This window comes from Tinamus guttatus, unplaced genomic scaffold, assembly GCF_059628265.1.
Source record: "Tinamus guttatus ecotype Peru unplaced genomic scaffold, ASM5962826v1 Tinamus_guttatus_pri_ptg000131l, whole genome shotgun sequence".
NCBI lineage: Eukaryota > Metazoa > Chordata > Aves > Tinamiformes > Tinamidae > Tinamus > Tinamus guttatus.
In genome coordinates, this window is record NW_028288665.1 from 344,472 (window position 1) to 370,328 (window position 25,857).

At 45.7% G+C, this 25,857-nt stretch overlaps 1 protein-coding gene across 4 annotated transcripts in view; it reads left to right on the plus strand.

Annotated features, from left to right (window-relative positions):
• The first annotated feature begins 369 nt into the window (after nucleotides 1-369).
• JARID2 (jumonji and AT-rich interaction domain containing 2) overlaps nucleotides 370-25,857 on the plus strand; it is a 198,860-nt gene continuing 173,372 nt past the window's right edge. For 3 of the 4 annotated variants that reach the window (XM_088521719.1, XM_088521720.1, XM_088521721.1), the window contains exon 1: nucleotides 1,063-1,673. In XM_088521719.1, coding sequence (XP_088377845.1) covers nucleotides 1,629-1,673 — 45 coding nt within the window. In that variant the 5' untranslated portion in view covers nucleotides 1,063-1,628. Of the gene's footprint in view, nucleotides 446-1,062; nucleotides 1,674-25,857 lie in introns of those variants that run through there. The other variant, XM_088521718.1, reaches the window with a different exon arrangement.

A 25,857-nucleotide genomic window follows, 5' to 3' on the forward strand; every position in this document is an offset into this window, starting at 1 on the left:
CCGCGGCCGTTACGCGGATAAATTAAGTTCCGCGCGGCGGCTCCCTAAACGAAACCCAGACACATTAATCCTCGCGCTCTCCCCGCAGTCTCCCACGGCGCCTGCCTGCCTTGTCCGCCCCCTCTCCCTGCAATTCCCCAATAAACTTCCCGTTCTCCCCCCGCTCTTCCTCCCACTGGGAGGCGGGTGGTGCCGCCCCCATCACCCCCCCCCCCCCCCCAAACGCGGGGGAGGGGGAGCGTCACGCAGGTGGTGGGAGGGGCGTTTCTACGGGGAGCAGCCAATGGGCGTCGGGCACACGGCCGGTGGGGGGGGGGAAGAGCGAGCAGCGCGCGCGCGGCACGCCGGGAGTTGTAGTTCCCTGTCGTCGCCATTTTGTGGCGAGGGAACTACAACTTTGCGGCGAGCGAGGAGAAAGCCGGGGCCCCACGCGGAGCCCGGCCAGGTGCTGCCAGCGCGGCGGGCCCCGCGGCAGGGCCGAGGCGCCCCGCACAGAGGGGCCCTCGCAGGGCAGGCGGGCACGGGGGGAGGCGGCTGCGGGGCGGGCAGGGCCGGGCCGGGCGGTCGAGCGTGCCGTGCGCGCCTGAGGGAGCGTCGCCAAATTGCTGCGCTCAGGCTCTGCCGCAGGGGCAGCGGCGACCTTGGCCGTCGGGCGGCCGCACTTAAAATCTGGGGAGGTGGCGGGAAAGAAAAGCACGAAAATAAAGAAAGTGGGTGTGGAGGAGGGGGAAAAATAAATAAATATTTTTTAAAAGGGAAGGCGTGTGACGCTTAGCCCGCGTGGAGCGCAAGCGAGGCCTGTTGCATGCAGCGAGGCCGGGCGTTGCGGCTGCCGCCGCGGTTGGGAGTTGTGGCCGAGCCCTAGCTGGTGTATGTCTCTGTGTGCGTGTGTCCGTGCGCGTATATATATATATACACACACGCGCGCGCGCACACACACACATACATATATATTAAAAAAAAAATCAGGTCCATTTAAAGTTGCTGGCGGAGAGCGGTTCTCATTGGCCGGGGGGAGCTGGAGGAGCAGAGACACACACGGTGCGTGCAGCAGCCCTCGCTGCTGCTGCCGGGGCTGCTGCTGCTGCTGCTGCTGGAGTTGTCTCTGCTGCTTTCCCTGCTGCAGCAGCACGAACGTGACTTCCAACGCCGTTTTGCTTTTTTTTAATTATTATTATTATTATTATTATTATTTATCTTCTCCTTTCAACCCCTTTTCCTTTTTTTTTTTCAAGATGTAACTACAGCTCTGACACTAAGGACCTGCAGATCGCTTTAGGTGGCTTGAGGAAGAGGAAAAAAAGGGGATATCAAGGGCGTCGTTTTTTCTTTCTTTTTTTTTGTACTGAGGGGGAGATTTTTTTCCATTATGTTTCACTAAAGTGATTTTTTTGTTTGTTTCCTTCACATTCGTCTCTCTCTCTTTTTTATCTTTTTTTGATCCCCCATATCTCGGATTTATTGCTAGGAGAATCACATTGTGAGGAAAGAAAGTCGGATTACAAGATACCACTACAAACAACCCCCTCCTCCCCCCGGATTTTTCGGTATTTTTGCTTTTTTTAATTGTCGCGGCTTTAATTCATGAAGCAATTGTCCCCTTTTGCAATCAGAATTTGGATACCAGAATGAGCAAAGAAAGACCCAAGAGGAATATAATTCAAAAGAAATACGTAAGTGGCCTTAACATATATCATTTGACTCCCGGTTTTAGGAAATGGCAGTGAATGTCAAGTTTATAGCTAACGCTGCAGCTCTACGGCTTTCTTAAAGCAAATGTAACGCTGGATTTTATTTTTATTTTTTCCCGTGGTGCGGTGGGGGAGTTTCGGAGGCCCCCTTTAATGGGCAAAGCTTCCACGCAGCTCGCTGGTAAAACCAGATTTGCGTGGCGATACCTCCGGCGAATAAATGTATTGACCTCAAATGACACAATCATAATCTAGTTTTCGATGAAAGGCTGGCGGCTCGGGGGGCTGCCGCGATAGTGTTAACGAAGCTGCATTTTCCTGGGGGGTGGCGGTGGTGGCTGTTACCGATCGCGCTTTGCATGCAAAAGCACGTCTCGGGCGAGATGCCTGTGTGTGTACACGCGCTGCGCATCCGCGCCCGCCTGTGGGAAGCCCTTCAAGTTGGAAGCGGGTGCCTGGTCATGGCGAGCTTGTTCGTGGCGCTACGGCGCATCCAGCGCCGCGCCGAGCCGAGCCGAGCCGAGCCGTGCCGGCAGCGCGCTGTGCTGGGGCTGCCTGCGGGAGCGGGGCAAAATGGCTCGGCGCGGCTTCAAAATGCGGCGTGATGGCTCGCAAATTTGGGAGAGCGCAGCGCAGCCCGGCCTGGGCTTCTGCCTCGCATCGTTCAGCCGCTTAACCAATCCCTTGTAATTGTCTAATCCTTTAAACATATAAATGTGCGTGGATACTTGGATTTTTGTTCGTGCTCCAGTTACGTTCTGATTGGCATAGGGGAGTTTTTTTTTTCTTTACGTTTGGAAAAAAAAAAAAAAAAAAAAAAAAAGAGAGGGGATTAGCCAAATAGCAGCAGGGCGAGTTATCTGCACGTTTTTTAAAAAATAATTCATTTTGTGGAGAAAAAAAAAGTGTTGCTGTAGGGCGTGTTTGATGCGACACTTAAAAAAGTTGTAGTTTATATGGTACGTATCATTCGCGGTGTTATTTTTTTTTCCTGTGGGGGTGGATTGTACGTGTGCTCCTGTGAGGGGAGGGTGACCTTCGGGACACTTTACCTTCTTATTATATAGATTTCGTGGAGGGGAGGAAGAAAAAAAAATATCAGCCCACTGCGGGTGACTTTAGATGGCTGCTGGTATCGATTCCCGACCCATCGAAATATAATTCGGAGATTAAGCCAAAACCAACTTGAGCTCCCCTTCGCCGCCGATTTTTTTTTTTCCTCCCCGAATTAAAATACATCCGCATTGCGGAGGAGCGCGGGAGCGGGAGCCGGCGCGGCGGGAGCGGCGCGCGGAGCCCGGCGGCGCGTCCCGGCCGCGCAGACAAAGCACCGCCGGGGGCGGCGGCCGGCGCGCGGCGGCGGGGGCACGGGGCGCCCCGAAAAGGGGGTCAAGTTTCCACTCGGCGGCGTCCAAACAAAAACAAAAAAGCCCTTTTTTAAAAAAATATTTTTTCCTGTATTTTTGGGGGGGCCGCGGGGGTGGGCGGGGGGCGGAGGCGGCGTCGCGGGCGCAACAGGTTGGGCAGACGCGAGCGCGGGCCCCGCCGCCCGGCCCGGCCTGGCCCGGCCCGGCCCGGCCAGGTTCGCCCCGCTCCGCGTGACGTCACAAAGGGACGGGCCTCGGTCGCCGCGGCGCTCCGGCCCCCGCCGGCTGCCCCCCTCCCCTCCCGGCGTGACGTCAGAGCCGAGGCGGGCCGCGGCCGTTGGGCACGCGGGGGCCGGGGGCGCCATGGGGCCGCGCCGGGCAGGTGAGCCCCGTGCCGGCGCCGCTGCCCCGCTCCTGCCCCCCGCCGCGGCAGCGGGCGGCGGGCAGCGCCGCCGGGGCGACCGGGCCGCGACGCGGATGCTGGCTGGCTGGCGGGCAGCGCCGTGGCACGGCACCACCGCCGGTGTCTTTTCCTGTGACCTCTCGAGCGGGTGCAGTGTCGCAGCAGGGCATGCCGGGCCGCGGCTCCCTCCCGGCGAGGGCCGGGCGCCTCTTTTGTCTGCCCGCGCCCCAGGTGCGAACTCTGCACCCTGAACCTGGTGCCCGCTCCCCGCCTCGGCCAGTGCGTCCAGCCTGCCCTCCCCGGCTGGCCTCTCCCCCTGCCCTTCACCGTCCGCCAGGAGCCTCTGCCACCTCGCGTGAGGCTTCGCAGTTGTCCACTGTGCCAAAGGGTGTCCCGGGTCTGTGGGTGACTGACTCACAAGTTGGGCACCGTGCTCAGCACGCTTGGGGAGGTTGTGTCGTTCTAGGTGGCCAGGAAAATTTGCCATTTAAAGTCCACGATGGCTAAGGAGGAATAAAAATACAAACGGAAACCCACAAATCAGTCCCCTGTATCTTAGCGTTGTGAGTAATCTTGCGATCTCTTTGTACGGCCAAGCCGGCCGCGAGGAATTCCTGCGGAGTTGCCGTTCGGAGCAGAACAATGGTCCACCTAGTGTCACACGCTGCGTGCCCGGGCTGCGGGCTGCGCAGGATGCTGCATGGTAAACAGGGATCTGAGGCAGGAAGGTATGGTAATGGTGCTCGTGAGTAATGCCTTGTAATGAGTACCCCGAGCATCAACGAGCCCCCTCAACTAAACAAAACCAAAGTGCTGTGCTGATGGTGTGCGCAGAGCCGCGCGGCCGCTGGCCGTCCTGCTGCAACTGGGTGCCGTTTGGAGCATTACTTTTCATTTGTGAAATGAATTCCGAAAACAAAAAGGCAGTGGGAACAATGGAGCAAAACCTACGTGTTGTAAACTGCTTCCATGTGACTTGCCTTTGTAAATAATCCCAATTAAAAGTTCCTTTAAACTTCGAATGCGTTATCTTTGCGACTGTTAAGCCAGGAATGAGGAAATCCGTGTATATAAGTCGCTCTTTTCCTACTCTTTAAAAATGCTATCACTTATTTTTTAAAAGAACTATGACTGACTCATACAAATCTTTCTTCTCACTTTACCCTCCTCCTTCTCAAACATCTTTACATATCAAATATTGCCTTTTGGCTCAAGCCTCAGAAAACTGACAGCTTTGTAAAGCATCAGCCGAGAAGCCAGACTGCACTCAGTATGCGCTTGGAATTAATAGTTCTTAAATAAAAAGCTTTGAAGTCTTAAGCATAATTTCACAGGTGCATTTTTTCTGCCCATTTTTTTTTGTGATGTCAAATAGCAAATCTTCTGTTCTTTCTGGTTTAGCTCTTGGAGCAACAGCCCCGGATTACCGTCTTAAAATACTCGCACAGTTCTGCCACAGTAGCAGATGGCGAAATATAATTAAGTAATAATGTCACTGCTGTCTCCTTGGGTGATTTGTCCCGTTGTCCTTGCAGAGGTAAAAGTGCCGTAGTCTGCCATGAGGTGACACGCTGCACCTCAGGACAGCCCCGCACGCCCCTCACACAGGGCCAGCGGGGCCTGCAGAGCGTGAGCACGACGCAGGCATCTCAGTTATGCTCTTTTTTCTGTTTTATTTTTTTTAACAATACCTTGGGCATGTTTAAAGCAGCATCTGAAAGAGCGCGACGTATCTTAAGGAACATACGTTTAAAACGCGCTGCAGCAAAATCCCCAGCGGGAGGAGCGGCCGTGGAGTCGCCCCGCTCCTCAGGTGGGCTCTGAAACGCGGACGCGGCAGGGGCGACGGTGGGACCCGCAGGGCCCCTGCCACCCTCGCCAGTGGTGGCCGTGGGGCTGGGGTGGCCATGGGGCCGGGGTGGCCGTGGGGCCGGGGTGGTGGCCGCGGCGTTGGGGGCAGCGCCACCTCCTGAGGGACGGACATTTTGTGCGTGGGGTTGGCGCCGCAGCTGGGCCCGTCCTCTTTATCTTGGATGACCTTCTGGGGCCTCCTCGAGTTGCGGTGACAAGCCCAGCGTCACACCTCTTTCTGCAAAATGCCATGCTTTTTATTTTATTTTTCTTTTTTTTAAAAAATATAAGTAGATCTTCAGTTACCAGTGTAAGATTTTGTCCAGTGTACCAGTGTTGTTGGCCTTAGAATCCGTCGTAGTTTGGGTTTTTCTTAAGCTCCTCCTGATCTGTTGAGACATTGTGTGGTTGTTTGCTCTAGGGTGTCCTGTAACTAGAAAAAAATAACTTTTTTTTTTTCTTTTCTTTTTTTACATGGACTTTCTGCTGTAACAAACGCCTTGTGCTGAGGTATGAACGGGCTCTTGCTCGCTCCAGCGCACTGTTAGCCAGAAGCCTGTGTAAGATGCTCTCCAGAATGAATTATAATGAATGAGGAACCCCGTGAAAAGTTTTTAGTGATTCATTAGGCACTTTCATCTCTTTTGGGAGGCCTGCTAAGCCCATATTAAAAATATACTACCCTTTCCTTTTCTATAGAAGTAAAATAATAGTTAATGTTATGGATTTTGGAGTGTGGTGTAAACGTCAGCTGATTTTGTAATGCGGTAGCATTGCCTCCATTTTATTGTTTGATGAAACAGAAAGGAGTCTAAATTACTTGCCTAAAGCAACATACTGTAACCGTGGCAGAGATGGAACTAATCTGTAATTCTGCAATCTCGTCCTGTAGTTTATCCTGTAGCTTATATATCTTGCTACAAGGCACGGCATCTGCTGTAAGACAGAACTTGATGTGGTTCAAATTTTCTCTCTTCAAGGGCTCTTTTCTCCCCCCAGTAACAGTCTGGACTGCCAGAGTGCCAGTATATTTTTAACATAATAATGATAATAAACCAAGATACATTTTAGTATTGGTTCTCGATTTTTTTAAAGTGATGATTGTACCGTGCAGCTGCTAAAGACCAGTTGATATTATGATGACTCAGCTGTGGGAGTATTACATAAAGTAGGTCAATTTTTAAATTTCATAATGTCAAACTAAAGAGACTCCACGTTTTAAATTTGTACTTTGTTTGTACCTATTACTGATATTTCCTAGTTTTAATGTAACTGAAAGTGTTGGGAGGAGAACTTTCCCCTCCTTCCCCCCATTTATATTGAGTAGTGGCTGAATTAAATCGCCTTGAACGTGGGGAGGGAAGGGAAACACCAGCTGCTTTCATTTCCTAAGTTTCGAGTTTGCATCACTCAAGTGAAAGGAAGGCTTCAACCTAATTTTAAGGCAGAGAAAAGAGAAACAGGGACACGTTTCTTATTTTTAAAAGTCACCCAGCTTTGTGTGATGGAGCAGATGTGGAATTCGGGTTTTGCAGCCCTGTGTGTATTCCTCTGCATTTAAAACATGCCGGTTTCCCCCCTCTTGTTCTTTACATGGCTTTCTTCCCAACTATAAATGTAAACCAAGTGTAAATGATGCATTGTTTGCCTTAGTGGGCAGACAGTCTGAAAACAATAGTGCTGATGGATTTGACTGCAAGATTAACGGGACATTAACTTTCAAGTCTAATAATGCAAATACCAGTGTTGCCAAACCCGAGCTTCCCTTAAATGCTTCCTGATACCGATGGCCCTAAATGCCCTTAACTGGCCCAAACTTTGTATTAGTGATTCAGCTTTTCACCTTCAATACAAACTGGCTTAACCTGTTGTTACAACCTCAGGGAAAAAAAAAAAAAAAAAAAAAAAAAGAGGAGTTTGGCATCAAAGTAAAAAATGGTGAACGGTGTGCATTTAATTTTTATACTTACTATACTTACATTTTATATAAAGTATTTTCAGGTGGTAGGAAGCCACCAGGAAACTTAAAAGCTGCAAAATGCTTGTAAAATTCAGGCGTAGTGCGGGGGTGGCTTTATTTCAGTCTGTCACTTTTTTTTTCTTCTTCTTTTTTAATGAATCAGGCTTTGCAAGGTTTCAAACCATTTGCCATTCCAATTGCTCAGGTTTCCCACTTCCCTTGTGCAGTGCCATCCTGTCAGCTCTGATGCTGTTCCTGCAGTACTCCAGCAGAGGCCTGGCATTTCCAGCAGTGGGAAAGGAAGAAACCCTTTCAGTACAGTGATGAGGACCGACTCGTTTGAAAATATGCTAGCTCTCTTCCCTCCATGCACATTTTAGGGTGACAGAGCACTGGAACAGGCTGCCCAGAGAGGTTGTGGAGTCTCCTTCTCTGGAGATCTTCAAAACCCACTTGGATGCAGTCCTGTGCCACGTGCTCTAGGTGACCCTGCGTGTGCAGGGGGGTTGGACTAGATGACCTCTAGAGGTCCCTTCCAACCCTAAGCATTCTATGATTCTATGATTTTTCCTGCCAGTCACTTTCTGATGCAGATGAAGGGCCCCAATCTGTAAGATCCGTGTTAAATCTGTCCTGCAAGCGTGGCCGTGGTCACTGCTGAGGCTGTGGTCGCTGGGGCTGCCCCTCACGGCTTCTCAGCTAGCGGTTGTGGCTCGTGTGCTGCAAGCAGGCGGCTCGGGCGAGCGCTCCCCGTCTGCTTTCGTGCCAGGCTTACCAGCTTGATCTGCGCTGCTGCTGCTGCAGGAAGCTGCTCAAATCGACCAGTTTGGCTGAGTGCGGAAGCCAAGAAAAAATGCTTTCGTGGAGATCATCCCACTGGCCCAAGTACGGAGGAGTGACGTCTTAAACTGTCACAGCGTTTCTGCAGCGAGTGGCTCGTCAGACTGATCTGCCATAAACCATATGCCATAGACCTATCTGGAGGAACAGACTTGTCTTTAACCAGGCATAAAAACTGGCCTTTTTGTGTGATAAAGAAAACGCGGAGTACTTCTAACAGAAATCCATCCTGAGATCTCCATACACAGTCTGCATCTAGGCCAGGCCTGCAGAGTAAAACTGATTTCTGGTCAGGTTCAGCTTGGTACCTATAGGATTACTGCAACTGAAATCGGACCTTCTGGCATTGGTTAAACTATGTAGAAAAAATGTGATGATGCCCCCCAAACAACTGATAATTCCGTCACTCGAGTGGCATGATTTAATCTTTTCTAAATGCAGCCCTTCTGCAATATGCTTACTCTTTGCTGCTTGGATTCTTGCGGTCTTTTCCTGGCAGGTTATTCCCTTGATTCGCTCTGCACATGGGCAGCCTCGGGTCCGTGGCTCTTACTGTGTTGTTTTCACTTTCTGAAGGCTGGCAGAAACGCAAGCGGTAAGGACCAAGCTGAGGACGTGTGTCGTGCTGCAGCGCTCCGGAGGACGTGTGGTGCGCCGTGCGTGTCCCTGGGCTCCGCTCGCGGTGCTTGCAGCCTGCCCTGCTGCTCTGACATCTTTCGGGTGACGTGGTGGTTGCAGGAGATTAGCCCGTTCTGGCACACAGGCGCTCTGATGACTGGCTAGCGATATTTATAAAGTTCAGGAATAAACCCTGGGAGCTCGTTCTGACGTAATCTGCTAATCTTAGTTTTTACACTTTGATGCTGCGTTGTCGGAGCCAAGTTAGGATAACAGTGTCTTACAAGCAGTTCGTTTTTAGCTTTGGTTGCAGATTAGTTCTGAAGCAAAGCGTGCCCTTTAAGAACGGTGAGACTGAATTTAGAGAAATTATCAGCGCTTTCCAGTATGTGCATATAGGCAAATCAGCTATTTGTCTTTTTTTAAAACGAGTTTACCTGACTGTGTAGTGGTATGTGCTCTCCAGGATTTCTGCTCAGTGCTGAGTATGGGCTCTTGGGCTGGATTTTTCTTTCCTCCACTGCCTGCAAGAATGGGACAGGCTGCCCTTTCCCACAGTTGTGTGCTTGGGGGAAGAAGCAAGGGTTTCTTTTCTCTCTGAGGATCATACTTGCTTCTATCTGCATAGAAAAATATCCCAGTGCTTTGAGTAAACTTTAGTCTCTCTTTGGGCATCCAGTGAAAAGATGAAACTTCTGACATTCCTCAGTAACAGGAACTGAGTTCCCCTGGGCCCTGAGATCTCCAATTAAACAGCTAATAGAGGGTTTTTAGCTATGTTTGGGACCACTGTGCGTGTTTAAGCAATACAAACCTGAAGATGTAAAGCACATAAAACTGAAATTAATTGCAACATAGAAGTATTTTTCGAGCTCAGTACTAATAAAATGGACAGAACACATGAATCTTGGACGTGAGTCTGCCCAGCATTTTGCATTACTAGATACCTACAATTATTAGTTGTTGTGTATCATATTTAGCACGTCTTTGTTTATGTGCTTCTAAAACTGGAAATCTGTCTATCCAAGAAGTAAGTATTTGGTTTAGAAGTTGCATTTGGTTTAAAGTTCTTGCAGGCTACCACCATACATATATATATATAAATACATTGGTTTTTTTTTTTTTTCCTTTTCAAAGGTAGTTGTCAGGCAGAGTAAGGGTGAGGTTAGGCAGGGGATGTGCTTCCTTCTTTCTCGCATTTTTGATTTTGTGGTTAGTACTTTCAGTTTGTCCCACAGAGTTCTTTTTGGTACGGCAAAGTTGTAAGCCAAGTCTCTCAGCTGCAGCGTGCACGCACAAAAAAAAAAAAAAAAAAAAAAAAGAAAAAAACCCATAGTACAGATTTCCAAGGCCGCACAGTCCTGCCAGATCAATTAACTTCTTAGCTCAACTCGAGGTGAAAAAAACAGAGCTGCTTCTGTTTTGGTTTCAGCGATACAAAACTTCGTCCAGACTTCTGAGTTTACAAAACTCAAAGCCAAACGAAAAGATCATTTTCTATTATTGTTTGTAAAACCGACTGCTACTAAGCACATGCCGCACGCAGTTCCTGTCAGGGTGACGTCCTAAGCGAACGCACGTAAAGTGAGTGTTTTTCATGGAAGGATGACGTAGATGGGTGCCCAAGATGCGGTTTTCTCGTTGCTAACCGTTTCCCCCCCTCCTTGAAGCGCAGTGGCAGTGATGCAAACTCCCGTGGCCTCTTGCCATCCTCCACACTGGCTTTCTGCGACCCTGGGAACATCCCTTTCATTTTTAGATACAAAGCAGAAGTGAATGTGTTGAGACAGGGTTAGCTGTAATCACTTATTAAAAGCTGTACCAAAAGCAAGTAAGAGTGTATGAAGACAGTCCTGTTATTGAGATGGTTCCCTTAAGTTTGAAAGACTTTTATCGTTAAATGTTTTGTTTTCAATATTTGTATCTGGTATACAATAAGGACATAGCAGTATTACTTTGGGAAGACAAGACTTTGTGATACTTAAAAGCTAAAGTTAGAACATTTTACTGCAACACAAGTTATTATTATCCTATGGCAAATAGTTTTGAAGCCGTCTTTTTCTTTCTTTAGGCCTCTATCTGCGATAGCTTGAAGCCAATAAAGGCTCTAACTATGGAAATAAATGGCAGTAAAGAGAAGTTGCCCTGTTCTACTGCCCCCTTCTCCCTGTCTGTTTTGGGGGCGTCTTGTGGGTAGCTTTTGTGTTTTGTCTTGCGTGACCTCACTGTGAATATTGAGGCCATGAAGCTGCCTACTGACATGGTTTTATGATCACTTTAAGCCAGCAGTGTCCTGGAAGAAGTGGTTTAGCCTCTCCTCGACTGTCCATTCCTTCCCCTTCTGCTGGCCAGGCGATGGCTCCTGTGCCCGACTGTGCACTCCCCTGGGGTAAAACCAAGCTACCGAAGCGTGGTTCATTTTTAACCGGGTTAATTCAGTATTGCAGTTTGTGATGCAGCTGCGAAGATGCTTGCTCTGGGGAAGGAGTTGTTGGGGCACGGATGAAGTGGCAAAAGAGGAGCTGGATGGCTTCGTTTAGCAGCAGTGTGAGCTTAAGCAGGCTGCAAAATTGTGGCAGAAGAAATGGGGATGAGAGCAAGGATCCTGTCGGAGGCATATGAATAGGAATTACAGTGCATGCCTAGAAAACAAAATTATCTGTCCTCGTCTGTTCTGAGGATGGTTCAGATGTGAATTTTGCTGTATTGTTCTAATGCTGCCACGGGAAATGTTAAACAAGGTTGAAATCAAGTTAGGCCATACTGGTAAAAATGAGACTGAAGAGTTCGTGCCTGTGGTTGGCCACTGATGAGTGACAGTGAAAGGCCGATACCATGGACTAGACTCCTTTTCTTCACCGTGGTGCCCCAGTAATTTCCAACGTGCTAAAATACATCAAAGAGGGTCAAAAAGGAAATGCTGCTGTTACATTTTATTGATTATATTGGCTTTGACCAATCTCACAGGGAAAAAGGGTACGAAGGTAGAAATAGGATAGCTGTGTTCCTTGAAGCTGAGTTATAAATACTAAGTTTGTCGAACATGCAAGGGCCAGGGTTTCTGGTGGGATTTTTTTTTGTTTTGTTTTTCGCCTAGAATTCGTAAGCAGCGTAAGGAGGCCAAACCATGGCAAATCGAGAAGCTGCAAGCACAGGGTTTCCTTTGGTGCAGGAATGTGCTCTAGGTGTCCCTGCTGGAGCAGGGGGGTTGGACTAGATGACCTCTAGAGGTCCCTTCCAGCCTCAACCAGTCTGTGATCCTGTGTGTGATTCTGTCACCTTTCTGCCACCAGCAGAGCCAGTGTTGGTGACTCCTGCTCTTTTCCCTCGCGGTGCAATTGACAGCGCGCATTGGCTGTAGCAGTGCATTGGATCCCATGAAATGGAAATTATCTGGGTTAAAAAGCAGTAGCGCGAGTGCCGTCCTCCTGTTCCTTCCTCCAGCCTGTCTCAGTGCCGGGCTGCGGGCACTAACCCGCTCTGGTGCTCTGGTGCGGCGCAGTGAAGGCAGCGGTGGGGCACGCGGACCTCCTCGGCTCGGCCGGCCTCAAAAAGCCCTGTGGAGCTGCACGCTGTGTCTTATATATTTTATTATTTTTATTATTATTATTTATTTCTTATTTATTTTTTATTTCTTTCTGTTTTTCTATTTTCTATCTTTCCTGTATCTTATTTATTATTTTTAAACTTCTTTCCCTACTCTTCATGTGCGCGTGTGTCATGTTTAATAATTTTTTTTTTTTCACTTGTCTCTCTTATCTTCCAGTCTCATGTTTTCCCCCTTTCTCTCATTCGTGTATATTCCTGTGGCTTGTCTCCTTTATCCATTCCAGTGTCTGAGGAAATTAGCTCTTATGAAGCCCCTGTCATCTCTTTGCAGGAGAGGAAAAATGACTGTTGCCACAGTGTCCTCTTTTGTCTTCCTGAAGGCCAAAGAGAGACAAGGGGTAGTTCCTGGGGGTCATTTGGGGCGCAGCTCTATGGGAAATACATTGGAAGAGGAGGGATTGCACTGTCTCCGATGCTCGTCAAGGCTCTGTGCAGAATTCAGATGCCGATTATAGAAAATACTGGCTGCGTATTTATGTTATGCAAGGCTCAGCAAACTGTAATGCTTTATCTGGGCAAGTCTTGTGGAGGAAAGTGAAATGTAGAACATGACCCTTCTCACTCATTTTTGCAATCGCTTTATGAACTTTGGGGAAATCAAATCCTGCTGATGTGAGCATTCAGAAAAGGCTATTTTTGCAATCTGCAAACATGAAAGCTCTTATGTATAAAACATTAATACACCTGCTCTTTCAGTCTAAAGCAACACTGTGACAAGACTGACCCACTGTAACAGCCCTGTGCAGCCTCCAGCCATGGGAGCAGCCTCCGTTCGAATGTGCCCTTCCAGGGTTACTACTAAAGGTGGTCGTGTTTCCCTCAGCATGAATGCTAGACTAGTCCTAATGACTTCTGGGCCCCACTGCTTTGGAGAGGAGGAATACTATTTTTGGCATAAATATAGTAAGAAAAACATAAGTCTCTTCAGTCTTCTGAGTAATATATATTTTTTATATCATACTTAAGATTTCACTAAGATACAGCTTTAACTGACCAGGGTGAAAGGTGGTGATGTATCATCCTGTTAAAGAAAATGTGATTATGAGGCTGATGGTTTTTTTCCTCTCCTTCCCAAACATTTTTTTATGGAAAAAAAAATTCAATCCACTTGTTGATTCCCTCCCCCTGCTTTTTTTGTGTCGTTTTATGCCCACTATTGCTACAGTTAAAGATTCAATGAAATTAATGTCCTGCAGGCACTTTGGGAACTGCTGGTTTGCTAATTCGGGTGGGAGGCGTGTGGAGGGATGAACTATTCCTTCTTTCCTTCATCACCTTTCTCGGCTCCTGCCAGAGATGAATCTGTCGTGCCCTGCCCTCAGGCCGCCCCTCTGACCGGCGCTCCAGTCGTGCCCAGTGAAGAACCAGCCAGGACCTTCCTGCTGGGTCCTGCTCCTTCTCCCAAGCGGGATTCGGAGCCGCGGTCCTGAGCACGTCCTTGCTGTTGTCCCTGTTTTTAGCCATTTTGGCAGTTTCTTGTTGCTTTTACTGTTGGGTCTTCCCTCCTCTGTAGCATCGTGCTCGTGATTTCAAAAGATGAGCTGAATTACAGCTTGGCTGATGGCCAGGATGGCTTAAGAGAGACCTGCTTCTCCACCTTTTACAACGGAGACCTGCTTCAGATCACTGCATGTTACTGTCTTTAAGAGTTTGCCCAGGTGTGCTTCTGAAGGTGCCCTAAAGTTTGTGCTTGCCATACTCTGTGTAGATGATTTGTCACCATTTTTCTTTTCCAAGGAGCCGTAAGTCACACGTGGGATGAAAGGCTTTTTTCTTAATAGGCTGCATAGTTTTGCATCACTTCTTCCTTTCTTTCCCTGACTCCAAACTTCCAGACATTCTTTCCAATCAGAGGATATGCAGATGTAGTTGGGAAGCTGAAACAAAGTAGTGTAGCACTTGAACTTTGAAAACTTGTTCTTGTGTGGAAGTATCCAATTGAATCCAGAAGCAAGAGACCGTGAGAACAATTATTTTTTTCCTCCTTTTTTAAATTTTGCTGGCTGACCTACTAGTCAGTTCAGAAAGTGGGACAACATCTAGTGGGGAAATCCTGGTTGTAGCAGCCTTATCAAGAGTCCTCTAGCTGTCGTAGATAACAGGACATAATGTTGCTGCAGAAATGGTTTTAAATCTGCATCTTCGAGGTGGCTCTCATTTGCATGGTGGTTGATGCAGAAGATCCCTAGAGAGAAACGAAGCCTGTTTCCACCTCGGCATGACCATTGGGCTCTTGAGGGTACACGAACCAGCTCGCAGAGTTACAGGTAGCAAAACTTTAGCCATCTTCCTGTATTTGCTTATTGCAGACTTGCTTCAAGCAACACCACGAGAAAGTTCTCTGGAGCAAAAACATAACGTTACACAGCCTCGTTTAACAGTATTTTCCAGCACCAGGCTTGCCTAATGCCTATCTGAGTAAAATTTCTCACATATTTTGTGTTGGTAAGAAGATCAGTGACTTAGCTCTTCTTTCTGTACAAGGTTCGTATTCCTGTCTCATTCTGTGTTAGGTTGAAGATCTGCTCTGTTATCACTTCTGAAAAGTGACCACTGTCCTGAGTGTCCCCTTGCTGTTGTCAGTGTAATTTTTCTGAGGAGGGGAGCAAAGTAAATATTACTGGAACTTAATAAGTAAACTATATTTGGATGACTACTACTGTTATTACAAAGCTGATACAAGATTGGTTGCTCCTAGATTTATGCTTTTTGGCCTTCTTCCAGGATGAAATTATAACTTTATTACACAAGACTTTCAGAACAGTACAGTTGTTCATTTATTCCCTTCAACTATTATTGAGCTGACAGCTTGCCTTTTGAGGGTCATATATTCAAAAGCTGCCAATTGGTTCTTGCTTCATTTTAGCCAAGTGTGGCACATAGAGAAGTCTGAAGTTCATTTTCGTTCCCTATATTTTCTCTCTTTTTTTTTTCTTTATTTAAACCTTCTTCACTCACCCTCCCTTCCACTTCACTTTCACTCATTTCCTGCTCTTTATACTACTTTATAGTACTAAAGGCCTGGGAACATAAGCAATTCCAAAATGAAAGGAAACATTTTCTTGTTGCTGCTGCTGCCTGTAATTTTGGTTGCTGTTAATAAGACATTAGGTTCTCTGGCCAGATCACTTCTGCATTGTGGAGAAACATATGGGTCTCAAAAATGGTAAATGAAAGATACTTTTATCTTGCTTTACATTTCTGCTTGCCATACTTATATCTCTGCATTAGCTGCATATTTCCAAATCGCTCCCATGGTTTTTCCTTCTCCCATTTCATCAGTGCTCCCTTGTTGATGTGTTAGTACCTTTACTTTGGAAGTCACTACCAGGAAGACCATGTCCTTAGTTCAGGAATCTTCTAGAAGGAGGAGGAGAAAGATGGAGGCAAACCATACAAAATATTACCTAAGTAATAGTATTGTGCCTAAGTACAACCTGAAGTCAGTCTGTTGTGATGCCCAGAGAAGTGTTTGCCTTGCACCAAGAAATTGTGCTGTCAGGTTCAAAAAACGTTCTTACACATTTTGCACAACTTTGCTACTTTTTTAGCATGTTTTTATGCATTCTTGGAAAAGTCCATGTTTTCATGGTTCACTCCTAAGTGTGGGTATGTAACTAAGCAAGATGAGCCGAATGTGCCATTTTAAAAGAAAGACATCTGCATGGACATAAACTTTGCTGGGCCAAGGTCACATGCTGCAGCCACAGAAAGCTGTTGTCGGAAGGAGAGCTTCTCGGCTCATGCACATGCTTCGTCTTGTAGAAAGCGTTACAGGTGGCTTTACCCAGATCCCTCCCGCGTCCCTTTGAAATACCGATGTTAAATGAAATGGAAGAACGGAGTCCTAAAATAAGATCGTCTGTGAGAACTCTCTTTTTTTTTCCTAGTAATTCCCAGCTCTTTCCTCATTGCACGCTTACGCATTTGTCGTTATCTGTTGATCAGCTGAAAAAAAATGTAATCAATATCTGGCTAAATATTACTACTTAATGCATTAAGCCGCGCGGTTCAGTCCCCGAAGAATCCCCAGCGGTGGTGTGAGAAGTGAGCTTGCAGCCTTTCAGTTCCCTCAGGAGCCTGGCTCAAGTTCTTAAGGTTGATGATTTGGATAGTTATTTTAAACTTCAGTGGTTTCAGAACATTCAGCGAATAGAAGTTTGGCGTTTGTTTTGTAAGTTTAATGTGGATTATTTTAAAGCTTCCTCTTGCAATGAGCAATTCAGGCTTCATCTAAGAAATATTCAGTAATTACCTGTTTCGCCGGGGTTGTGTGCGAGTGAGGCTGTGAAATCTGTTGCCAGTTAGCAACCAATGTGCTATCCATATTTTCAGATGTTATAAATTGCCTATTAGAGCTAATTTTACAGGGCATCTCTATCGCAGCGCTTAATGCAATGCAGAATATTTCACAATAATGCCTAGGTTAACAATGATAGTCTTGCCACATTGTGCAGAAAAGGCTTCTGTGCAGCCCCAGCTGGGTTTCGGGCTTAATTCATTGCTCTATGGTGGGATCACCACAGCTGCTGTGGGGCCTTTACAAATGCAAAAAAGCTGTCAGTGTTTGTTTCATCCGCTGCATAAGTGATGAGGCCGAGTTGAGGAATCCATTGCAGCACGCCGTGCGCATGCTGTAGGCAGCATTGTTTACAGAATTAGTGTCTTAATGCTTTAAAATGCTCGCTGCATATTTTGCCTTACAGCAAAATATTTTGAGAATAAGATAGTTTAAGGTTTCTCTTCAGTTTAGCCCAGCCTTCTAACATGTACCCTGAATCACGTACACGTGTGCATTTGGATTATTCCGCTACACCCGCGTGGGCTGCGTGTAATTCAGTTTTCCTCCTGCAACCTTTTTTTTTGCTGGAACTCTCTTTTTTATAGGCATAGCTGAAACTAAGGAAGTTTTAAGGTAGATTTTAGTTCTTATTTGCTGGAACGCCGGCTGTTGAAACGTCCGCGCGGCCTCCGCGTGCCTGGTTGAGGACGGGATGTTGCCGTGCGAGGGGCCGCGGCGGGTTTGCAGGGACGCGCTGGCCTGCGAACGCGCTTGCTGCTCGCCTGCGTTTCGGCAGGCAGGCGCTGGGCGAGTGCAGCAACGTGAGTTAAAGCAGCTTCGATGCAATCACATACAAATTAGATTATGAGATTTATTCTGGCTGGCGGCCGTGGCCAGGCAGAGCTGCTTTCTCAGTTAAGCTCCTCTGCCCTAGTGCAGAGAGGCTCCTGTGGCAGAGCAAGTGCAGTAACACAAAACCGATGTTATTCACATCAGCTGGCTCAAGTCCTGGCCCGTGGGTCAAGCGGCACTCCGGCAGCGGGGGGCTGCGAGAGGAGACGTCCCTGGAGGCCCTCCAGGTGAAGTGGGGAGTTCAGCAGAGGTTCCTGGGTGGCTTTCACTGGTGCACGAGGGTTGCCGCAACCACAAAAGCAGGATTCTTCCCTTCTCTGCGCTGCTCTTGTCTCGGCCGCTGCTTGCTCTGGGCTCCGTCTCGAAATACAACCGGCCTCTTCTTCCTGCGCTGTCCCAGGGAGCAAGTCGCTCACGACCCTCTCGGCTCACACTAGAGAGAAATCCCCACCTGGCAGCTGATGCCCCTTAGCAGCCCCTGTTCCCAGTGAATTTACACCCCTTGCGAACCCTATTTATATCACTCCAGGCCTCGGCTGCAATTTGTATTCTTCTTTGTCTGTTGTGGGGGTGCTACGCAGTGGGTCCCGTGTGGGCTGTGGTGGCAGCAGGTGGTTTGTTAGGACCTCCACTGAAGGCCTTGTGCTGTCCAGCCTGCGTCCCTCTGTCCCTCCTCCTCCAGCCCCCCTCACAAGGCTGGGACAGAAAGACAGACAGCTTTGAACTGTGATTAATGGAAAGGCAGGGGAACCTTTCTTCTTTATTCGGCTGCAATGGGGACCCTAGGTAGAAGTGCATCTTCTTCTTCACCCAAGAGCTCCCCGAACAGCAGGGACAGCTGGGCTAGCTGCCCCTGCTCTCTGTTTTGGAGGCTGCTGCTGCTACCCCAGCAAATGCAGCATTTTGACTTCTGTTACTGGTCACAGCTGAAGCTGCTTTTCCAATCTTTCTTCCTCCCCACCTTGGTGGGAGGGTAAACAGTAACCGTCCTCTCAATGTCCTTTGGGATAAATCTCTTTGTTTCATTTGCTCCTTGATTATTTTGGAATTATCAACCAGATGTGGTTACTGAGGAAAGCGGAAAGCAAACCTAAAGTAAATAATGTATTTACATATGTTTTTTTGCAAGGTGTTACCATTTAATGAGTAAATTTATATGAAGGATGGGGAATAAAAAAAAAGGGAGGGGGGTATGTATTTCCGAAGCAATGCCACACTTCTTCAAGTGAACTTGAGTTACAGCTGGTTCTGGGGAATATTCTTAAACAAAAACAAATTACCTGCAGTATAATTTATTTTTTTAAAACATGTATTGTTGTATAACCAGGCCTTATAAAAACTCAAATTTTGCACCAGATCAACTTTGTGGTTTCCTATTGCCCCTTAGGTTGCTGGTACTGTGCCAGATGGTGTCGGAAAGAAAACACGCTGGTTGTTTCATATAGTTTTGGGTTAAGTTACACTGAAAAATGTACTAGTAAAGCTTCAGCTCTAACAAGCATTATTTTTCTGTTTATTAGCATTTCCCCCCACTCTAATACATGAAGCCACTCATGAGAAAGTAATGGAAAGGGGGATTCTAGCTGGAAGTTTAGATCTGTAGATGTGTTGGCTTTGGAAATACCCCTGGCAGTGTTAATGCTGATGTGTGCTAGGCCAGTGCCTGGGATATATTTCATCATATGTGACTGTATTATTGTCCCCTTGCTGATGAATTGGCACTTGATGGCGATTGAGAAGAGCTTATTTTAATTAGGCTTTGTTTGAAAACGTGGCTCAATCTACTAATTGAGGTAGGTGCTACTTCCCTGTGGGCTTCTCGCAGTGCTCATTGAAAAATGTTGAATGTTTCCTTTTTAAGCATATTTCATCCTCTGTCCTATTTGAATGAGGGACAGTTGTGTGGCAAGAACTTATTATTTTATATCAGGAAATGAAAGCAAAAAGAACAGTTAGATGCAGCATTTCAAAATACTCTACTGGGAAGCTGGAGTTTGGCTGATTCCGGGCTTGATTTCTGCGATCACGAGTCTCCTTATGGTTTCATCTGGGAATTTTAGCGTAGCAGACAGCCTCACTCTGCGTTTTGCTTGACAGCGCGTTCACGTGCCGCTGCAAAGCCTGCTTTTCTCTTAAACAGCTTCGCTAACGCTAAAGACTGAGGGAAGCACAAAACAAATGCCGAAAAACGTCTGGATGTTTTAATTAAAAGCGCTGGAAAGGGAGAACTGGAGCCGCTTCTTTGCCGGGAGAGCTTATTCAAACACGTAGCTTAACCAGTTAGGCGGCAAGGTGGAAAATGCTGGAGATGGTATGCCTGAATTAAGCAATTTTAATTTGGTCTTTCATCTGTGTCATTACTGAGGGATATCCTGCAGGCTGGCTTAATGAACTCAATCTAGAGGTATGCAGGGGCCCATCTCTTTGCTTGACAGCAGCAAGATGGCATGCTATGACTGGCAGACATATCTCGAGCTCGTGTAATTGTCTGCTCCTGTCATACGCTGACAAACGGGGTGATGATCATATTAAACAACAAAAAAGTTCAAAGTAACGCGAAGGCTCCGAATAAACTCTCAGAATCAAAGAGATTCTCGCGTGACAGCATGTCAGCATGGATGTTTTTAGCCTGAATTAATGCGACTAGAGGAAACTCCCCAACAAAAGCATTAACCGCGCTAGGGTCAATGTTAATCAGAGGTTTTAGCCCAAATTCTCCATTTCCCACAGGTGTGGGAGCTTGTCCCATCAACAGGCAGTATAGATTGCCCATGCAAACAAAGAAAGACTGGTTTGTAGCTTAAGAAAAGGTTTAGTAACTAAAGCTTGTTTGTTGACTGACAAATCTGATTGCTGATGAACTTCAAAAATAGAAACAATAAGGAAAATTGCATCGGGAGCTGAGCATGGTTTTCAGATTAGGTAAATATGTTTGAGGGGAACATAAATTCCCTTGTTTTCCCTTTCATCTGTCCACGTTTGTGTCTGCTCATGGATACTGGCTGGCTAATGTGTAGACTTTGGTATGAGGTTCTACGTTTCACAGATGAAACTGCTTTTCTGATTGCAGTCAAGTATTTTATTTTGTGAAATATATTTTCCTTTGTGAGTATCAAGAATTTGCTGAAGGGAGGCACTTTTCTGAAGGTCTTGGAAAATTCTTCAGAACAAAAAGCAGCTTCAGAGTATTGGGGAGCAAGAACAGCAAAGTAGAGGGCTCATGGACAGAAGCTTCTTCCTTCTTTTTTTTTTTCCCCTCTCCTTTCCATAGGAAGTAGGACTATCTGAGTAGGTAACCATAGGGAAAAAATTAAGTTTATTCACTTTTTGACACTTAAAGTTCCATTGTGTCAGGTTGGTATCTGTGTTACAGTGTTAATTAAGGTTCCTCTTTTCTTTTTGCTGTTTTGTTGGTTGTTTTTTTTTTTTGTGATCTCTCTTCTGATATGTGAAAAAAGAAATGTTTTTGGCAGTTCAAAAGCTATATATGCCACAGCATGTGGACAGAGGAGAACTCTCTTTTCTGAATGCATCTTCCATAAGCTTTATAGAAAATTGCTTTACTTCTAGATTGACTGAGTTGTACGATATCCAGGCCACAACACCCCATTTTCAATGCTAGTGATGTCTTCTCCAAAAAGAAGAAATTTTTTTTTTTTTTTTAGGGCAGCTGCCCTGGGGCTCAGTCTCTGTCACCATGAAGGTAGAGGCACTTTCCAAGGTCCCATTTCAGCAATACTCATGCCAAAACTGCTGTCAAAGTGCAAAGACATTTTCCATTTTTGTTGTTAGTAAGTGGGAGAAAAAGAAATGCTTTTTTCTTTTGTAATTTCTGAAGTATCCGTAGCTTACTTGTGTATTTGAAAAATTTTACAGTAGTTCTGCAGTTGGGGTGAGAATAGCGCTTTGCCCGTGTCAGCCCTGTTAGCTGGGGCCACCGGGACTCTAAATTCCAACAGAAAAAGCAGTCTCAGTCAAAAGTGTCTACATATAGAAATAGCACTGTACTGCAGTACTGCTAAATCTGTCAAATACATTACATCTCTAAATCTACGTGTATTAAGTCAAGTAATGCATTGACAAGCCTTTTTTTCTTTTTGGTAATCCTATTGATTTCACCTTTTTTCTGAAATTAGATATAGTTATGGTATCGGTACAGGTATAAGTAAGTCCATGTCTCTATTCAGAAAATGTGCTGCATTAGCATCTGTCTATACTTCTGTGTTTTAGAGAGTTCACCCAGCCTTCTTTTTAAAAATGTGCTAATATATTTTCCCATACAGATGGTAATGCAAAGGAGCAGGGTTCATTTTTGACTAATAATCATTTAAATGTTGAGTAAGTTTGAATTTTAGAATCGTTGCTATTTAAAAAAACAGATTTGCAATCTCAGAACTACAGAAAATTCATTTTACTACTTTTGATCGGTGTGTTCCGATGTCCCATGGAGAGCCAGTAAACCTGGATTTCCCATAGCTGATAAAAGTTGTGTTCTGAGTATAAATGTGCTTTAAGAATATACAGCATCTACTTGCTTCTCCTTTTAGTGGAGGGGAAAATTTAGGAATAGAGTTGATAACAGCTGAAAAAAATAATGCTGCCTGTGCCTATATACTTGTTTTATGAGTAAAGGGATGCAAGGGCAGAAGTGGGCTAGCCAAAGCAGTCTGGATAGAAGTGACTTTTATGAAATGTTCTGATGTGATTTGTAAATGTGAAGTAAGAGGCTGTTGCCGTGATGGAAATCAAGAGTGAGCATCTTGACAAGTTATTTCAGCTCTCGGGAAGATTTGTGTCGCTGCGATGCTTTGCAGGAGGCACTGCTGGCGTTTATGAGTGCCCTGGTGTGGGCCCTCGTGGCCGCAGAGCGCTTGGAAACGCGCGAAGGCCGCAGCGCGTTGGGCGCGGGGCCCTCCGCAAGGACAGCGCTGCGCAAAACGGAGGAAGGTGCCGACCGCTCCCGTCCTGCCTTTCCCAGCAGCACGGGGAAGTTGTGGCAGCTCCACGGCCCTCTCTGGTCTCTGTACTCTGCGCGTTTGGGCTCCTCGCATGCTTCGGTATGACGCAAGTTTAGTACTTTTTCATGAAGCAGAAGCAGGGAATCCAGATCGCAGTAGTTGTGTTGTTCGTGAGAGGTTCATTCCCCTGGTCTTAACTAAGCAATATAATAACATTCTAAGGTAGAAGGGGCAGTGTTCAGTGTTCCTGTGTGTTAGCATGTCCTGGTAAGGGCCCTGCACCTACAGTGTCCTCAGTGCTTCAAGCGCTGACTGTCAGGGACACCATTAAAAAACATCAGCAAAAATAGATTGCGCTTCTTGTGAAGGGACTGTCTCATTTCACTTCTGTTTTACATTTTCCACAGCAGATTTTCCAGGAAAGAGACTAGAATGATTTATAGATATGAATCTGAGAAATTTCTGTCATACTTCTTCCTCTTTCCAAGTTCTTCAAATTGTGTGGTAGCAATATGGAAACCCAGCTACAGTGGATTTTATGAGCCTTTCGGAGCCTATGACACACGGTTGGGGTTCTTTAAAAAGAAAATCTACGTCAAAAACTGCCTGGGAACTTTTTTTTTTTTTTTTTTTGCTTTTCGAATTGCAAGGAAGGCATGCAAGATTTTCTTCTGCATTATGGGAGAGCTTGCTCTCCTCTGGTGTGGGAGACTACGAGATTGCTCCTCCTAGATATCTCCTAGATATGATGGGAAGAGGTTGTAACTGGTGCTTGGCAGGCTTTGTACTAAAAGATTTGGATATCTCAAGGAACAGACTTGGGGAATTTTTGGTCCCGTGGTTGTTACCTACACTGTGTTAGCATGATTTATTTTACAGCAGTTTCTAGAGGCTCCCCAAATTGTCTGTTAGAAAGTGGTTGCATATGTTGATTCTAAACTACTTGTCATGACTGATTCAACATGGATAACACTGATTCAATATGAAAATATATTCATTTCGCAACATAATTTAAGATCTGTCACAGATCCAAAAGCCATCTAGGTGCATCAGATCTGCATAAATATTTTTGAGTGAGTCTTTTCCATTCTGTAAGCAGCACTGTTTATTCAAGATATCAATAGTTGATAACCATTGGCACTGCTTTCTCTCTCTCAACTTAGAGAGATGTATTGAGTACCTAAAGGATATAAGCCCTACAGCCAAAATGCCTCTGCTGCCTAATTTAGTACACAGCTCAAAAATCTATAAATGACACTAAGGAAGAACAAAGTGAAAATAAATGTATTATTGCTCCTTTTATAACACTTCAGTAGGGTGAAAAGAGAGAGGTAAAACTTCAATAGCTCTGGTGATAGCCTGCCAGAGTAAATGTTGGCTCAGGAGCAACTGTGGTAATGTAGCTTTTTCTCTGAATTTGTTTGAGTTAAATTAAACCGGGGCCAAGCTGAGAAACTGCTTTCTCTGTACGGCTGTCTCTGCTTGCCGAGCGCTTGAGATTCTGCATTTCTCCCTTCCTCTGCCTCTCTTGGAAATCCCTAGGCCTTGAGCAGAACTGAGCAGATTGAGTCAGAGGCTCTATGTATCTTGTGGCCACAGGATTTATCCTGCGTGTCACACCGCCATAAAGAGGGGTGCCCAGGCAGGCAGGATTTTACAGATGTGAGTGTGGTCTATTAATAATGTGATAAAATAACAATTTTAATAAAAATTATATGGTGTGAAGAATGTGGGCTGGCATGCATGTCTGATGCTTTGGTATCTGACATCTGGCTTCTGGATTTGTGGGATTGAGTTCAGAATTCATCTGGACTTGCAGCTACGACATTGCTCTTCTAGGAGTGTATAAATAGAGGAATGGTTTATGGGCAGCTTCCGAAATACATGGGGAAATAGCTATTTCTAGACTTTTAATTTTAAACACATGCAGATGCATGTTACACTCTTATTGAGTTTCTTTGGAGATCAGAGGGAGAGAAGTATCTTTACTGCATAAAAGGGGATCTGGAATTTCTAGAAATAAGCTTTTACTGCAAGGGGTTGTGCTGGTGACTACTACTTTAATAGAATAAAACAGGAGGTTTGATGCTGCTTTTCAGTTCCTTCAAAACAGAGGTTGCAGAATAGCCACTAGACTAGTCTTAAAACTTTTAACCACTAGGTTTCTAGCTCAGGGATACTAAGTAGGAGAGGAAAATATAGCCGGAAGGAGAAGATTTGCCTTGATGCTGTTGGACACACAGGTTCAATAGGAGATGGCTTGTTTTTAGGCTAAATAGTATCAATGGTATAGCTAAAGCTCGCTAAAATTGTCTCTCTTCAGCGCTACTGAGAGAAGACACATGGAAATCAATGAGTTACAAAAGCAAACTTTCAATTGAAACTATGCAATGAAAAATCTATTGGGCCTTATAAGGATAGGCATGCAAAAGTTGAATCTTCTCAACCTGGTCTTAGTTGAAAGAAAATGTAAACACAAATTCCCAGGATTTCGTAGATCTTGGATCTGTGTGTCCATGTCTGCAAATGAAGGCTGTGGTTTTCTGGCGTGCAGAGGTAGGAAACCAGTAAGAAATGTTTATTGTGGTACTCCTGCTCTGTTAAGAGTTTTGGTGAACTTTTCTACCTACATCCCAAATCTGCCTCAGATCTTTTACTTTTGGCCTCATGTACCAGCTTTTATACAAAATGGTGCTGCATTATTTTTCTTTAGTGAAGGAAGGGAGGAAGAGGATGAAGAAGACGAAAGAGGTAGTTGAGAGATATATGCTTAGAAAAGAGTCATATTGTGGGACCTTTTCATGTGAAGGAGGATAAATGAATATGAATGATTAGAACATTTACCTTCGCATTGCAAGATCTTGCTTTTCAAGTCAGCTGTACCAAAGAGATTTTCTTGGGGCTATTGGTTAATGTATAGATGTTCCTTCCCAACAAAACACGTCAGTCCTATTGTATGTTATTCTGGTTTCCTGCCTCTGTCTTTCTCTTCAAGCCGCCTAGTTGGAGACAAGATTACGGTCTGGGGAAGCTCTGTTTTGCACATGTCTCTGCACTGCTCACAAAGAAGCAATCGCTGTAACCCATAAATATGTGCACTAGTTCTCTAAAGACATATAAAACATATTTGAGCTATAAGGCTATACAAATATTAAGCAATTCTGATGACGACATGCAGACCACAAGGGGAGAGCTTGACTGGCTCGATCGTTTTAGAACCTAGAAATGTTTGTAGAGCCTTGTTGCTCAGCTGTGTTTTTTTATTGATTCATATTCATATACATACGTATATGCACACTAACATGAGCGTGTGTGTATATATGCATATACACACAGGCATATATATAGATATCTGTAAGACCCGAGCGAAACACTTTCCTGAGCTTTATATTAAAACCAATTCTGTTGTACATCTTTAGTTTCACA